Consider the following 14,285-nt stretch of genomic DNA (forward strand, 5'->3'; position numbering starts at 1 on the left):
GCTTAAATGATTTCCAGTTGATTAAAGATGCTTTGTTTTATGTCGAGATGCCGAGGGGAAACTTGGAGGTTGTTCATCATCGGGCCTTGGTTATGGCTCAGATTCGGAAGTGGTTGGACAAGTAAGTATTTATCTGTACGACTAATACTGTGTGCATGTAAGGACATATACTTATATATTTTAAAAGGGAAATAATGTGTAGTCTGTTATTTTTATTCTTTCTGTAATTTCAGAGTGAAAGTCAGAACTTGTTTGTTATTTGGGCTGTAATTGGATTCTAGCCAGTATGAAAACATTTTCATTACAGGGAAATTAGTTTTTAACAAAATATGTTTTTTATCCCTTTTTCCTGTCCTCACAGACTTATGTTTAAAGAAGCATTTGAATGCATGAGGAAGCTGAGAATTAACCTCAATCTGATTCATGACCATAACCCTAAGGTATACTTTGCATCTGACTAGTTCTCTAGCTTCTTTCTTGTGTGAATATTATCTAAACTAAAATACTTGTACACTTTCTTTGATAGGTGTTTCTTGAAAATGTAGAAACCTTCATAAAACAGATCGATTCTGTAAATCATATAAACTTGTTTTTCACAGAACTAAAGTAAGTATTTTAATAACTCTCGATTATCATACTTTTAGGTGTTGTCTCTTGATAAGGAAATCAAATGTCCGGAGCTAAAGAACAAAACTTTAAATTATTGTAGTGCTGAGGGCCCAGGAGGGGTTTTGCTCTATTTCTTTAACATCAGATTTTTGGTTTAGTTTTAGTTTTGTTTTGGTTTTTCTTTTTCAAGACAAGGTTGCTCTGTAACCCTGGCTGTCCTGGAACTCACTCCTTAGCCTGGCCTCAAGCTGAGACATTGGCCTGCCTCTGCCTTCCAAGTGCTGGGATTAAAGGTTTGCCACTGCGCCCAGCTGTAGCATCAGTCCAAGGCTCTCATCCTGAACTGTTATTTGACCAGCTTCTGCTCATGAGATTGGCATCAAGTAAATCATTCTCTGATGATTTTCCTCCAACTTTTAAATGAAACTTTTTAAAGATAGAAAAACATTGACTGTTGGTGACACCCAGGTTTTGTAGTTTCTGTTGACCTATATGTGCTTTGATTGATAACCATGACCCCTCCTTTTGTTTTAGACAGATGTTAAAGAAAGGTGGAGACAGCAGTCCTTAGCTCTAGAAGGTCCCTTGTGTAGCACTGTCTAGAGCACTCTCTTAGTGTGGGACTAGTTAACTGTTGTCGAATGTCTAGTGCTGTGTCCAGTGAGTTTCAGCCCGTTTACACATCCTAGAATCCAAACCCTATCATGTCACACAGTGAGGTCCCTCGCATCCATTCTCACATCACTGCCCTAGCTGTGGGCAGCTGCTGTCCAGTGTTCCAGCACAGGAAAGCCTCCCGTTTTACATTACCGTATGACGTAGCCAGGACGTGTTGACTGTGGTGTGGACACAGCTGCTTTCACTTGCTGTGCATCCTGCTGTGTAACCCTCCTCTGATGACTTGGACTCCTTGGTTGTAACCTGCTTTAGGCTAATGTGAGAAAATTGTGAACATTATTCAGTAAGCCTTTGGTGGATATGTTTGATTCCTCACTACTTGAATAACTTAATTTTCCAGGTCCCTTTTTACTGATTGTCTCACAAACCTGCCTGATATACATTAGTAATTGGATCACCACACTGTTTGGTAAAGTGACCTGTTCATATACTTTGGTTCTTAGGGAAGAAGATGTCACAAAGACCATGTACCCTCCCCCGGTTACCAAAAGTGTCCAGATGTCCACCCATCCTGATGGGAAGAAAGTTGACCTCATCTGTGACACTATGAGAACAGCCATGGAGGCCATCAATCCTCGAAAGTGGGTGCTGTGTGTTGTTGGCATACACGTCCCGGGATGTGGAGATGTCTGTCCTGTGTATTAGTCTTGTCATTCTGGTTCTTACTTACTACCTCAGGTTCTGCCTGTCAATACTCACATCTCATGTGAAAAAAACGACTCCAGAACTGGAAATTGTGCTGCAGAAGGTACACGAACTTCAAGGTAGAGACCTGCATAAGACACTTGCTTGACTCATCCTTCATTGTCGGCAGATGCCGTTACTATGTCATTGCCACTTCATGGAATGAGCACACCACCACAGCTGGTTTTATACGGCCGTGGGACTCAAACCCCTGCTTCGTGTGTGCTAGGCAGACACTCGACTGACTGATCTCTGCCCCTGTTCTTTCTTGAACACCAACAGGAAATATTCCCTTTGACCCTGAGAGTGTGAGTGCAGAGGAGGCTCTGAAATACCTGCTGCTCCTGGTAGATGTCAATGAATTATTTAATCATTCTCTTGGGACCTATGACTTTGATTTAGTCCTCATGGTAGCTGAGAAGTCACAAAAGGTATGCAGAGTTGATACTTTTTTGCTCCATTTTGAAACTTACTTTAATTATTTATTTAAAAAAATTTTTTTAAAGATTTATGTATTTATTATATGTAAGTACACTGTAGCTGTCTTCAGACACACCAGAAGAGGGCCTCAGATCCCATTACAGATGGTTGTGAGCCACTATGTGGTTGCTGGGAATTGAACTCAGGACCGCTAGAAGAGCAGTTAGTGAGCCATCTCTCCAGCCCTTGAAACTTTATTTAATCATACTAATACGAGCCCTGCTCTTTGGAGCGGTACCTTATCTAATGCTACAAGTGGGTTCAGACCTGAGTCTCCAGGGCTGGTATTGCTAATCCCCATTGTCTATATTGTTCTATGTGTATCCACTTGTTCTTGAGACAGTATCTTGTCGTTGACCTGGAACTCACTAGACTAGGTTGGCTAGCTGGCCAGCAGGCATCAGGGATCTGACCATCCATTTCCCTAGTGCCAGAAAAACAGCCCATGCCACCATGCCTGGCTTTTTATATGGGTTCTGGGGATCCAACTGAAGGGTCTTATGCTTATACTAAGCTGTATCCCTGGCCCAGAAAGCTGCTCTTTAGGAAGAAGAACCAGCTTGCTAGGCAAGGTACCGAGCAGGAGGAAGTAGGCCTCAGAGACTTGTATCTAACTCAGTATATTTCTACCTTTGTTTTGATGTGTGCTCTTCATTACTGCCTTGTAAACCAAGTCATCAAGGGCACCGAGAGTCAGAGGCTGTTGTGAAATGTAGAGGTTGGTCATCATTCCAAGTTTTAACTGATAACACCCAAATATGAGCTTCTTTTTCCCAAAGCTTTGATTTGATGTATTATATATGATATATAATTGATATATAAGTATAACACATATTTAAAGTTATGTTGCTTTATGCTTATTACCTTAATTACAGTTTATATTATGTAAATATTACAAGTATTGACTTTTTTCTTAGGATCCTAAAGAATATCTTCCATTTCTTAATACACTTAAGAAAATGGAAACTAATTACCAGCGGTTCACCATAGACAAGTACTTGAAACGATATGAAAAGGCCATTGGACACCTCAGCAAGTGTGGTAAGGTTTTTTTGGTTGGTTGGTTTTTTTCCCCTTTCTGTTTTTTGAGATGGTGTGTGTGTGTGTGTGTGTGTGTGTGTGTGTGTGTGTGTGTGTGTGTAGTATTGGCTGTCCTCAGAGATCCATCTACCTCTGCCTCTTGATTGTTGGGATTAAAGACTCATGCTACCAATTTACTTGTGTGGTAAATTTTTATTACTGCTTTTAGTGTTTATTACTGCTTCATCTTCTTTGAAACTAGACTGTAAAATAAGATATAGAAAGTTCCACGTTAATGTTGCTTAGGAAAGGTTTAGTAAGTGAAAGCCATTATACAACCAAAATCTGATTTTTTTTTCAGGACCAGAGTATTTCACAGAATGTTTAAATTTGATAAAAGATAAAAACTTATATAAAGAAGCTCTGAAGTTGTATCATCCAGACTCACAACAGTACCAGGTATGTGGTGAGTGAAATGAGGCCCCGATTTTGCTGTAGGTGTTAGTCAGGAAGTGATGACATCTTGAGTCCATACACTGTCCTCTGGCTTCTAGAGTTGTCCTATGACTTGTTAGGAGAAAATTAGCCAGGGCAGCAGTGTTTCAGGAGTTTCAGAGGTTGGTTTGTTTATATAAACATTTCTTTAGGTTTTCTTATGTCTTTACTTCTAAGTCAGTGTGTTATCTGGTCCTCCTCATGACTCGATAGAGTGCTGTTCCCAGGTTACAGATGAGGCCACAACTTGCAGAAATGTCCAGAGCTGCATAGTGGCATGCCTGGGGTGCTGAGGCCAGGCTCTGTGACCACCGTGGCCATCATCGGCCATTTTTGTTTATCTGGACACACATTCTTAGTTTGCTTCCTAGTACTATGATAAAACACTCTGACCCAAAGCACCTGAGGAAGAAGAAAAGGAACTTGGAAGCGGGAAGTGAGGCAGAGACCATGGGGAATGCTGCTTACTGGCTTGCTCTGTGGCTCATGTTCAGCTCCTGCCTTCCATACTCCATGCTGACTCAGTGGTTTCTTCTGCATTTCTTAGCAATCAAGAAAACAGCCTCAGGGCACTCTGATGGAGGCAGTTCCTCAATTGAGGTTTTCTCATCCCATGTGCTTAATAACCAAGAATGGCTGTCTGTCAAACATGTCTTACGGTGATCTAGTCCCTGCCACTTGTTTATTATCACTGTAATGATCATTACTCCATTTATGTGCATGTGCCCGGTTTTCTGTTTTTGCACTGGGATCATGCAGGTGCCCACAGAAGCCAGAAAAGGGTTGTTGGCTCCCCTGACACTTGTCTGATAATGGTGTTAGGAACCGAACCTGGGTTCTTTGCAAGAGCATTGAGTGCTCTTAACCTCTGAGACATCTCTCCAGCTCTTCATGCCAGCTTCTTTAGCACCACTTTCTGGCATCCCCCATATTCCCAGTTAACTGTAGATTGTTCCCCAGATGTGTTGAATAATGACCTGCCAGCTCTCTATTGTGTCCTTTCTTGAGTCCACCTGTCCAAGGACATTACCAGTCTCCCATGAAAGCTGTTCTTAGATTAGGGGCCAGATAACCTGCTAACTTGATACTTTGTCTCTGCCAGGCTGTGGCTCCCAGAAGGGCAGGGACTGTGTTTTATTCTTGTATCTCTGCTTCACCCCAAGCTGCCTCTGAGCTCTGGTTTTCTCTCCTTCCCTCAGCTCCAGTAACATTGTACATTCTTAGCACATAACCCTGGTGCCTTATTTGCTCTCTCCTGATTCTTCACATATTCATTCCCTGGAGCCTTCAAAGGCGGCAAACTTATCATTCTCTCTCATTTATCTTCCTCTACCATTAATTGTAGACCATGCTGTGTTAGCCATGTAGGCAAAAGCTTAATGCACTGGTTTTAAATTTTGTCTGTGTGTAGGGGGTGGGAGGTAGGGTAGCTTAGCTGTTACTCCTACCACCTAGAATAATACATATGTGTAGGTACTCAGTATATGTTGACTGAATACTGTGTCTTCAGAAGGGTTTTGAGTAGGAAAAGGATGATGTTCAAGAGCGGTGACTAAAGTAGCTTACACTGGAAACATAGAGAAGCTATCGACACATTTCTTTACCGAATCTCTGTATTTGTCACAGGCAGTCAGTGTTGCCTATGGCGAGCACCTGATGAAGGAACACTTGTGCGAGCCAGCAGGACTTGTGTTTGCCCGCTGTGGGGCTCTGGAGAAGGCTCTTGAAGCATTTTTGGCTTGTGGCAGCTGGCAGCAAGCCCTCTGTGTGGCTGCCCAGCTTAATATGACCAAAGACAAGATGGCTGGCTTTGCTAGAACTCTGGCAGGTAAGCAGGACCATTTTCTGTTTATTCTTCAAAAGGTTTGTGCTTGTTGCTTTGTTTGGTAATTTTGTAAATGAGTTTAGGACAACATTCCTGAGACAGACTCGTTGTTTTAAACAGAGTAAGAATTTATTTGGTGCTACAAGCACCTCCAAATGCAATAGCATATTAAAGAAGGCAGTTTATTTCTCTGACCTGGGTGTGCTGGGTGTATGTGGCTTTGCAGGCCCTGAAAACAAGATTGTGGCTGCAATGTCCTTTTAGTTACACTATCCTGTCTAGTCCTTCTTACTCACTCACCCTTACTATGGCCACATCTAGCAGTGTAGCCGTGTTGGCCCTTCAGGAAGGTAATGATGAAGTTTTGGATGGAGCTGTTCTGGTGTAGCCAATATATGCTTGAAAACCATAATAGCAGTTGCCAGGAATGGTGTGGACAAGACCAGAAGCAGAAACAGAAAGCAGAGGCTGCTGACAGGCTCAGGGCTGAGGGGTCTCCTGAAGTGGAGGCTAGGCCAGCGCTTCTGACCTCTGAGAGTAGAGCAGTGCTACAGGGCTGGCCATGACCAGTGAGCTAATGTCTCTGACACAGGTGGCAGGTAGGAGGTGCTTAGTGAATGCCATGTCTTGTTACCTTTGAGAAGATAGGTGCTCAGAACTGGGGTGAACTTCCTGTGTTCATATAAAGACCATGTGGGGCTGTCCCAAGTATGTCAGCAAGTCACTCACTTTGAGCCTGGCCTTATTGGGTTTTAACGTGGTCAGGGAAGCCATGAGCTATGAGCTGTGCCAGCATGCATTTCTTTTGTTACTCACCATGGGTATCTTGTAAAAATCATCCTAGGGCAAGAAGGGGTTAGGCCATTCTATTCTCAGAGGTGCTAGTGAGTTTTTCAAATCCTGTGATTAATTTACTAGGCTGGCTAGCATACCTCTGTAATCCCTCTGTAATCAAGGCTCAGATCATAAAGATCCTGAGCCTTTATGCCTCAGGCTGGCCACCTAGAATACACAGACTGTGGATAGGAGGGGTGTGCTTCATACTGTGTAATATACCTGTGTCCTCACAAAGACTCAGAAGCTTTTAGTCTGGTGCATTGTAGGGACAGAAATGGACAGTTTCTTTTTGCTGCCAAGTCCTTGTTGCTGTCTTTGCAGGAAAGCTCGTTGAGCAGAGGAAACACACTGAGGCAGCAACAGTTCTGGAACAGTATGCCCAGGTGAGTTCTCCCCCCACACCTTATCAACAAGAGACTTCCTGGTGCCTGCTGATGGTGAAAACGGCAGGAATCGTGCTAATGGTTAGCTCTTGAGGAAGAGTTGATTCTTAAGGATTCTGAGTTGATTCTGACTTGCCTAGAAAATCTGTCTGGTACATCTCTTAAGTACAGACTGCTTACCCTTCATCCAAATCTGAAAAGCCTCAAAATCTGCAGTGTTTGTGAACTGATAGGGATGCCACAGGCCTGCCACATGTGACAGGTTGTATTTACAGTGTAGGATCATTTCGATATGGAGTGTGTGTGTAGAAAATACAAATGGGCTTCTTGCTTTAACTTCCCTTCAGTTCCCCAAGACAATGCATTGTGTATATGCAAATATTCAGTACGATCTGGGTAGTCTGCAGTGGTTGTTTTCATATGGAGAGGCTCAGACCACTATAAAGTAGGCATCATAGAAACTAAGAATTATCAAGAATGTACAAAGATAGACTAGAAGAAAATATTTTCAAAGCATTTATCTCAATGGTTTAACATTTTAGAATATATGAAGAACTATAATTCAACAAGAAACAAACAAACCAATCAGGAAATTACTGTTTGGCTCACTATACTTTTTAGGGTATGGTATTATTTCCATTTAAGCTTGGCAGTGAATTTGGGAAAATGCCATTTTGACAAGCTTGTCTTGTGGCTTTGATATCCAAGGATGTAACAAAAACATGCTTGTGGTCACTCAGAACATTAACCCTTTTAACCAGTGTATATGAAGATTAATATCTAGTAGATACTGGGCCAGGCAAGATGCTGAGAACTGGAGCTATGAAGGCTGGACTGCCTGGGAATGTGGAGGGCTCTGTGTGGTGGCTTCTGGCGCTCTGTGTTCATTGCTGCTCTGTTCCTTGCTCTTGTCAGGATTATGAAGAAGCTGTGCTCTTGCTGCTAGAAGGATCTGCCTGGGAAGAAGCTCTGAGGCTGGTAAGAGACACGTCTGAAAAGCTTCTATGCTGGGAGGGGCAGCAGCAGCCAGGTTCCCTGTCCTCTGAGTAAGCAAGGAAATAGAAACAGCTCGGTCCCAGTCCTAAGGATAGCTGTATCTATAAAGCCATTTAAACACCAGGAGGCAGTGGCCACACCTTTAATCCCAGCACACTTTAGGCAGAAACATGGAGATTTCTGTGATTTTTGAGGCCAACCTGGTCTACAGAGTGAGTGCCAGGGCAGCCAGGGCTACACAGAGAGAGGCTGTCTTGAAAAAAAATAATAATTCAACAACAACAGCAAATACAAATCTATCCCTTGGAATTGGGCTTCATATGCAGCGTACTGCTGTTTCTTGCTAACATGAGTTGAATTGTCTTGGAATTCAACGTAGGAAGCTTGTTCCTCAGGAAAAATGTTGAGGTCCTCTCAGTCTGTCTTAACTCTGTTGTAGAAGTGTTCCTGCCCTAACAGGCTGCATTTTTCCCTAGGTATACAAGTATGACAGAGTGGACATCATAGAAACCAGCGTGAAGCCTTCCATTTTAGAGGGTGAGGATTCCATTTAAGTAGTGTTCACTTTTAGAATTACGGAGAAAGGGAAAAGAGATATGGGCAGGACTCCGTATATTATTGCATTTTAATATGTTCTGTGGACTTCATTGGAGTCTTGAGGAATACAGTGAGCTGTTAAATGACAACATTGACAATATTTGGATGTTGAAAGCTGTGATGAGTAAGTCTTTGTAATACATGGGCTTGGATTTATGGCAGGCCTGACTCTTCCATCTCTAGTGTCTCTTGCTAGAACCAACTGACCTCAGTAGCCTGCCTCTACCTGTAAGGTACTGGCACGGAGATGGGTTACGTCTTGGTGGTGTTTGTTGGGGGTAATCTTTGTGTTTGGGATAGTTAATAGGCTTGGGTAGGCAGTATCATAGATAGTCATATTTTATCAGTGGTAACGTTCCTGCTTTTATCTCTTTATTATTAAGAGTTAAGTGCCTCCCTGCAACTTAATTTCAGATTCTACAGAAGTTGCAGGGTGTGTGTGTGTGTGTGTGTGTGTGTGTGTTTGTGTGTTTGTGTTTAAATGTATAAACATTTATAGAGAAACAGGAAATAAAAAATACAGTAAAATGTTACTTATGGGTAACTAGGTAAAGGATGTATGTTTGGGATGGTTACAACTCTTGAGTAGGCTTGAAAATTTTCAAGATAAGCTAAAACCTATTTCCAAATAAAGTATGTGGCTCTAGAGAAGAGAAGAATATTAACTAATAGCTGCAGAATGTTTGGTCTCTGGATCCCTTAGGAACAATGTGGGAAAGAGCATCGGTTTCACGAACAGTCTTAGGGAGTCTGTTTGGCTTCAGTGCTGCCCTCTAAGCAGGGCTGCCTGGTGAATACAGTTGTGTACTCAAATTCTTGCCCTTCCTGGTTCTGATTATAGCTTGTGGGTACTTTTGTATAGTTTGCATTTAAACTGAGTATAGAAAGCATCCTCCCTGACCCTGTGCACTCATCTAGGTAGCTCCTACTAGTGACAAAAACTTGTGAATGAGTTGGGCGTTGGTGGCACACATCTTTGATCCCAGCACCAGGGAGGCTGAGACAAGCAGATCTCTATGAATTTTACACCAGCCTGGTCTACAGAGCAAGTTCCAGGACAGCCAGGGCTATACAGAGAGACCCCGTCTGGAAAAAAACAAAGAAAGAAAAACAAAAACAAAAAACACCTTGGAAATGCTGATATTTCTTTTCATAATATCTTTGCCCTGGGAGAGTGTAATTTGTTTGTATTTTCTTGTATTCTGCTAATGTTGATTTTCTACTGGACGATAATATAAAGCATTAGAAGCTTCTGTTCTGCACCATATCCATGGGTGTTCCAGAAAAGGCATTTAGGCTCCCTCCATCCTGCCTTTGTTAGCAGCTCCCTTCCTTTCTCCTTTGTTTGCTTTTTTTATTTTAGATTTGGTATCAAATCTTCACTGATTTGATTTTGTATGTTTAGTGGTAGAGAATATACTGGCATGGTATTGTGAGGGTGTCTTTGCAGGTGTCAAGACAGACAGCAATTGCCAAGAATTTAATTACTCAGTTCACATTGATCTCATCAACTTTCATCAAACCTTGGGAAGTCTGATGCCAGGAGGTTTATTGCCAGTATACTTAAATACACTATAATTTGGAAAAAAAAGTTTTCTGGTATAATACAATCTCCAGTGCACAAGGAAGCATGATTACATAGAAACTCAACTCAAGGGTACATGCCATTTCTTCCAAGAAGATGGGTTCTGTAGACAGGCTACCTGTATTAGCTTAAAGGCCTAAGGCTCTGTCCTGGTCTATCATATAGAGTATAGAGGTTGTTTGGGCTATTAGCCACCTACAGTCATGATTGGGGCAGCTTGGCTATGTAGATAATGCAAGGGTCATTTAGACTATAATGTATCTCCAGTTCTAGTTGTAGGGGGCGGGGGTTGGGGCAGCTACTGGTTATGAAGGTAATATAAGGGTCATTAGATTACTAGCCACCTTTGAACCTGATTGTAGGAGCTTGATATGACCTGACCCAACAGATAATACAGATCACCAGGCCATTGATCATCTCCAGTTCCCAGCTTTCTGGATGGAAGCACAAAGTTTTGTATTTTTCCACTGTAAAGACAATCCGGCATGCTTAATATTCCTGATTTCCCTGGAGATATATGGGCACAAGAATTTTCATGCTTCCAGCAGACTTGATGGATTCTGGGATCTGTGTTCTCCAACTCATTAATGGAAGAATTAAAAATTCTTGATTGGTAGACCTGGATATATCTTTTGTTATTGAACTTTAATTTTGCTTCATCACACACTACTCAACTTAAATTTTATCTCTTTGCTTCATTAATCATGCTCAGGGTATCTTTTATTCCTCTTCCTTAGCACAAAAAAGTTACATGGACTTTCTGGACTCTCAGACAGCCACATTCATTCGCCATAAGAACCGCTTGCAGGTGGTTCGAGAGCTCAAGAGCCAAGCACCACAGGTGCATGTGGGTGAGTGCCTCCAAAAGTATCCCACTGGTGCTGTGGTGTGTGAACGCGGGCCCAGTGTGTGTCTCTGCTGTGTGCCCGATGGCAGTGTTCTGAGACAGTCACTTTATAAAGAGACAGGCGCGTGGTTTTAGAAGTAGAAGAGCTGGGCATCAACACTTCAGTGCCAACATGTGCTTGACTTTTGGGAAGGGCAGTGGGACAGAAAACCTGGTTGACAGATCCAAGAGCTACGTGTGAGAAAGTGAGGGGCACTAGTCTTGGCACAGGAGTGCAGAACTCAGTAACTGAGAACAGCATCAACCCCTTGCGTTCATCACTTCCCATTGAGATTTAAACCTACAGGGGTTGTTGAGTCAGGACAGACTGCTGCTTTATTGCTATATTGTAGCTGTTTGAAACTTCATAGGAGTTAACGTATGTTGGACAAGTGCTTACGATCTGAGCCAGGCAGAAATCAGAAGATCTCTTTCCCCATCCAACCAGACCAGTGATGTCTTCAGTGTTTTCATAAAACAGGTTTCTGGTCCCTTTCCACCTACTCCCCCAAAAGCAAGAGAGTAAATAGGGTAAACTACAGTGTTACCTTATTTACTTTGAGAGCAACTTCGTAATATCATTCATTCTCCAGAATGTGCTGGGTGTATCGTCATCTATGTCTGCATCTGCTTCATCTTCTCCAGATAACGAGGTGGCCCATGGCCCAGAGACGGACCTGTTCTCGGAAACCAGCAGCGTTATGAATGGCAGTGAGATGAGCGGCAGATACTCCCACAGTAACTCCAGGATATCTGCGTACGTACGAGACCTAGGCAGCCACAGAATAGCAGATTGGCTTTCTGTAGGGAGAGCCGGGGGGCGGGGTGGAGGGATGTCCCTTGGACAGTGTATGCTATGCAAGGACCTCCCAGCACATCCGTAAAATGAGGCTGCTTTTTAAAGTTCACGTCTTACTGTAGATTTCACATTGGGTTTTTCCTCATTGTTCCAGTGTACTGTCAGGTGACCTCATTTTACCTTGCCCTTTATTTTTTAAGACAGTGTCTCAGTATGTAACCCTGGCTGGCCTGATACCAGGTTGGCCTCTAACTCACAGCAATCCACCTGCCTCTGCCTCCTGAGTGCTGGAACCACCATCCCTCCTGATCTTACTTTGTATTTTACCCCCAACTTAAGAGAAAAACAGATAGGTATAGTTGGCTTATCAGAGTACACTCAGGAAGGACCTCCTTTTCAATGTGTGTCATTTCTGACAGGAGGTCATCCAAAAACCGCCGCAAGGCAGAGCGGAAGAAGCATAGCCTCAAAGAAGGGAGTCCCCTGGAGGGCCTGGCACTTCTGGAGGCGCTGAGTGAAGTGGTACAGAGCATTGAGAAGCTGAAAGGTAAGGTCTCAGTGTTCACTGTGGCTCTTGACCGCAGAAAGTGGCAATGGTTACCACACACAGACAGCACATAGTTAAGATGCATTGGGGCTGTTGAAATGGCTCAGAGTAAAAATGCCTACCCTTCTGAGGTCTGTCTCTGGGACCCACATTGTAGAAGGAAAGAACCACCTTTCACATGTTATTCTCTGATTTCCACCAACATACCCACAAAACGAAAAAAAAATTAAGATGATAGACACTATTTTCCTGTTAGAGCAGCAGTTCTCAACATGTGGGTCACAGCTCCTCTTGGGTAGAATGAGCCTTTCACAGGGGTCACTTAAGACTATCAGAAAGCACAAATATTAACATGAGTCATAACAGTAGCAAGGTTAGAGTTATAAAGTGGCAATAGAATAGTTTTAGGATGGGTTCACCACAGCATGAGAGCCTGTATTAAAGGGAGGCAGAGTAGTAACGTTGAGAAGTGCTGTGTATGAAACGCTCACTTCCATACACGGTCCTGAGTCAGCTGTTCAGGGACAGGGGCTGCACAACACAGCTTTCTACTCATTCCCTCTGGGTCTCTTTACTTCTGATGTGCTGAAGTACTGCAGCAGTTGGGAGGAAGGTGTAGGAGGGTGTGTCTCTAACGTGCTGGTAAGACCTGGCAGCTCGGGGAAGAGATTACTGTGTGATTCTGGCAGTAGAGCTGGGACACAACTTACCTTTTCCCATTTCTTCTCTAGATGAAGTGCACGCTATTTTAAAGGTGCTCTTTCTCTTTGAGTTTGAAGAGCAAGCAAAGGAGTTACAGAGAGCCTTTGAGAGGACTCTGCAGCTGATGGAGAGGGCACTTCCAGAGATCTGGACTCCTGCCGGCCAGCAGAGTTCAATGACACCCGTAAGCTTCCTCAGAACCATGCGTTCTCTTCCTTCTCACAGTTTACACACATAATCCAGCGTCAAACGAACCCTCTTAGAGACTACCTCAGCCTTGTGCTTGCGTTAGCAATGTGTTTACCTGTTTCATGCTCAGGTGAAGTAAGCTATTATTTTTCCTTTTCACGTTGTGCATCGGGTGATCTGAAAGTCTTCAGTGCCAAGAAGTAGGCAGGGGAAGCTAGGATTAGAGTTGACCTTTCCTTCGCAGATCTGAAGTCACAGAGGGGACCAAGGACTTTGTGCCCATGAAGCATTCTCATGTGTTATTATCACCATCCCTGTGCCTTTTAGGCCTTTGCTGGCTACCTGAACCCTCAAGTCAATTGTTGAGAATTTTGATTAGCCTTTAGGAGGACTGGTGTGTCAGTTAGAGTCCAGCAAGGAATAATTATATTGTTATTTCCACACAGAGTGTAATGCCTGGATGGTTAAATAAGCACTGGGAGGCTGAAAAGGCAAAAGAGAAACCCAGGAGAGTAAGAGACACAGTTAGAAAGGCATCTCTGTCCCCTGCTGGGGGAAGAAAGGACAGAGCTGGGAATGGTAACGGGTCACAGGCCCACACTGCAGCCTCTGGAGAAGGTGCTGGTTAGTGGACCTGAGATTTGAGGATGGAGTCCTGAGGGGGCTTGTTCTAAGTGAGAGATGGATAGAAACTGGAATGAACAGCTCTTCCAAGAAAACATGTCACTTTCCCTCTCTCTGACTTTGCAGTCTCCCCTATTGGAGGAGTATACTAGGGAATCAGCTGAAGAGATGCTTCATGCCCCTCCCTGTCTTCACTGGCAGTGAACAGAAGGCTGGATTTGGTACTTAGCAACAGGCGGTTGCAATCATTTCATTGGCTGGAAATGTTGGATTCTGGGGTCTTGATATCCTTGGTTGCTGGGGATACTTGTCCTGTGTGTTTGACTAGACTGCTTTGAATCTTCAATAA

General features: G+C 43.3%; 1 protein-coding gene across 3 annotated transcripts in view; it reads left to right on the forward strand.

Moving 5' to 3' along the window:
* ELP1 (elongator acetyltransferase complex subunit 1) overlaps positions 1-14,285 on the forward strand; it is a 45,868-nt gene that overhangs the window by 25,535 nt on the left and 6,048 nt on the right. For all 3 annotated transcript variants that reach the window (XM_080940307.1, XM_080940308.1, XM_080940309.1), the window contains exons 20-35: positions 48-121; positions 362-440; positions 527-606; positions 1,731-1,868; positions 1,966-2,051; positions 2,254-2,402; positions 3,369-3,492; positions 3,833-3,930; positions 5,593-5,794; positions 6,950-7,011; positions 7,927-7,989; positions 8,484-8,544; positions 10,927-11,040; positions 11,721-11,832; positions 12,294-12,421; positions 13,153-13,307. In XM_080940307.1, the coding sequence (XP_080796433.1) occupies positions 48-121; positions 362-440; positions 527-606; positions 1,731-1,868; positions 1,966-2,051; positions 2,254-2,402; positions 3,369-3,492; positions 3,833-3,930; positions 5,593-5,794; positions 6,950-7,011; positions 7,927-7,989; positions 8,484-8,544; positions 10,927-11,040; positions 11,721-11,832; positions 12,294-12,421; positions 13,153-13,307 (1,725 nt within the window). The remainder of the gene's footprint in view (positions 1-47; positions 122-361; positions 441-526; positions 607-1,730; positions 1,869-1,965; positions 2,052-2,253; positions 2,403-3,368; positions 3,493-3,832; positions 3,931-5,592; positions 5,795-6,949; positions 7,012-7,926; positions 7,990-8,483; positions 8,545-10,926; positions 11,041-11,720; positions 11,833-12,293; positions 12,422-13,152; positions 13,308-14,285) is intronic.

The sequence above is a fragment of the Micromys minutus genome, assembly GCF_963924665.1.
Source record: "Micromys minutus genome assembly, chromosome: 28".
NCBI classification, from domain to species: Eukaryota; Metazoa; Chordata; class Mammalia; order Rodentia; family Muridae; genus Micromys; species Micromys minutus.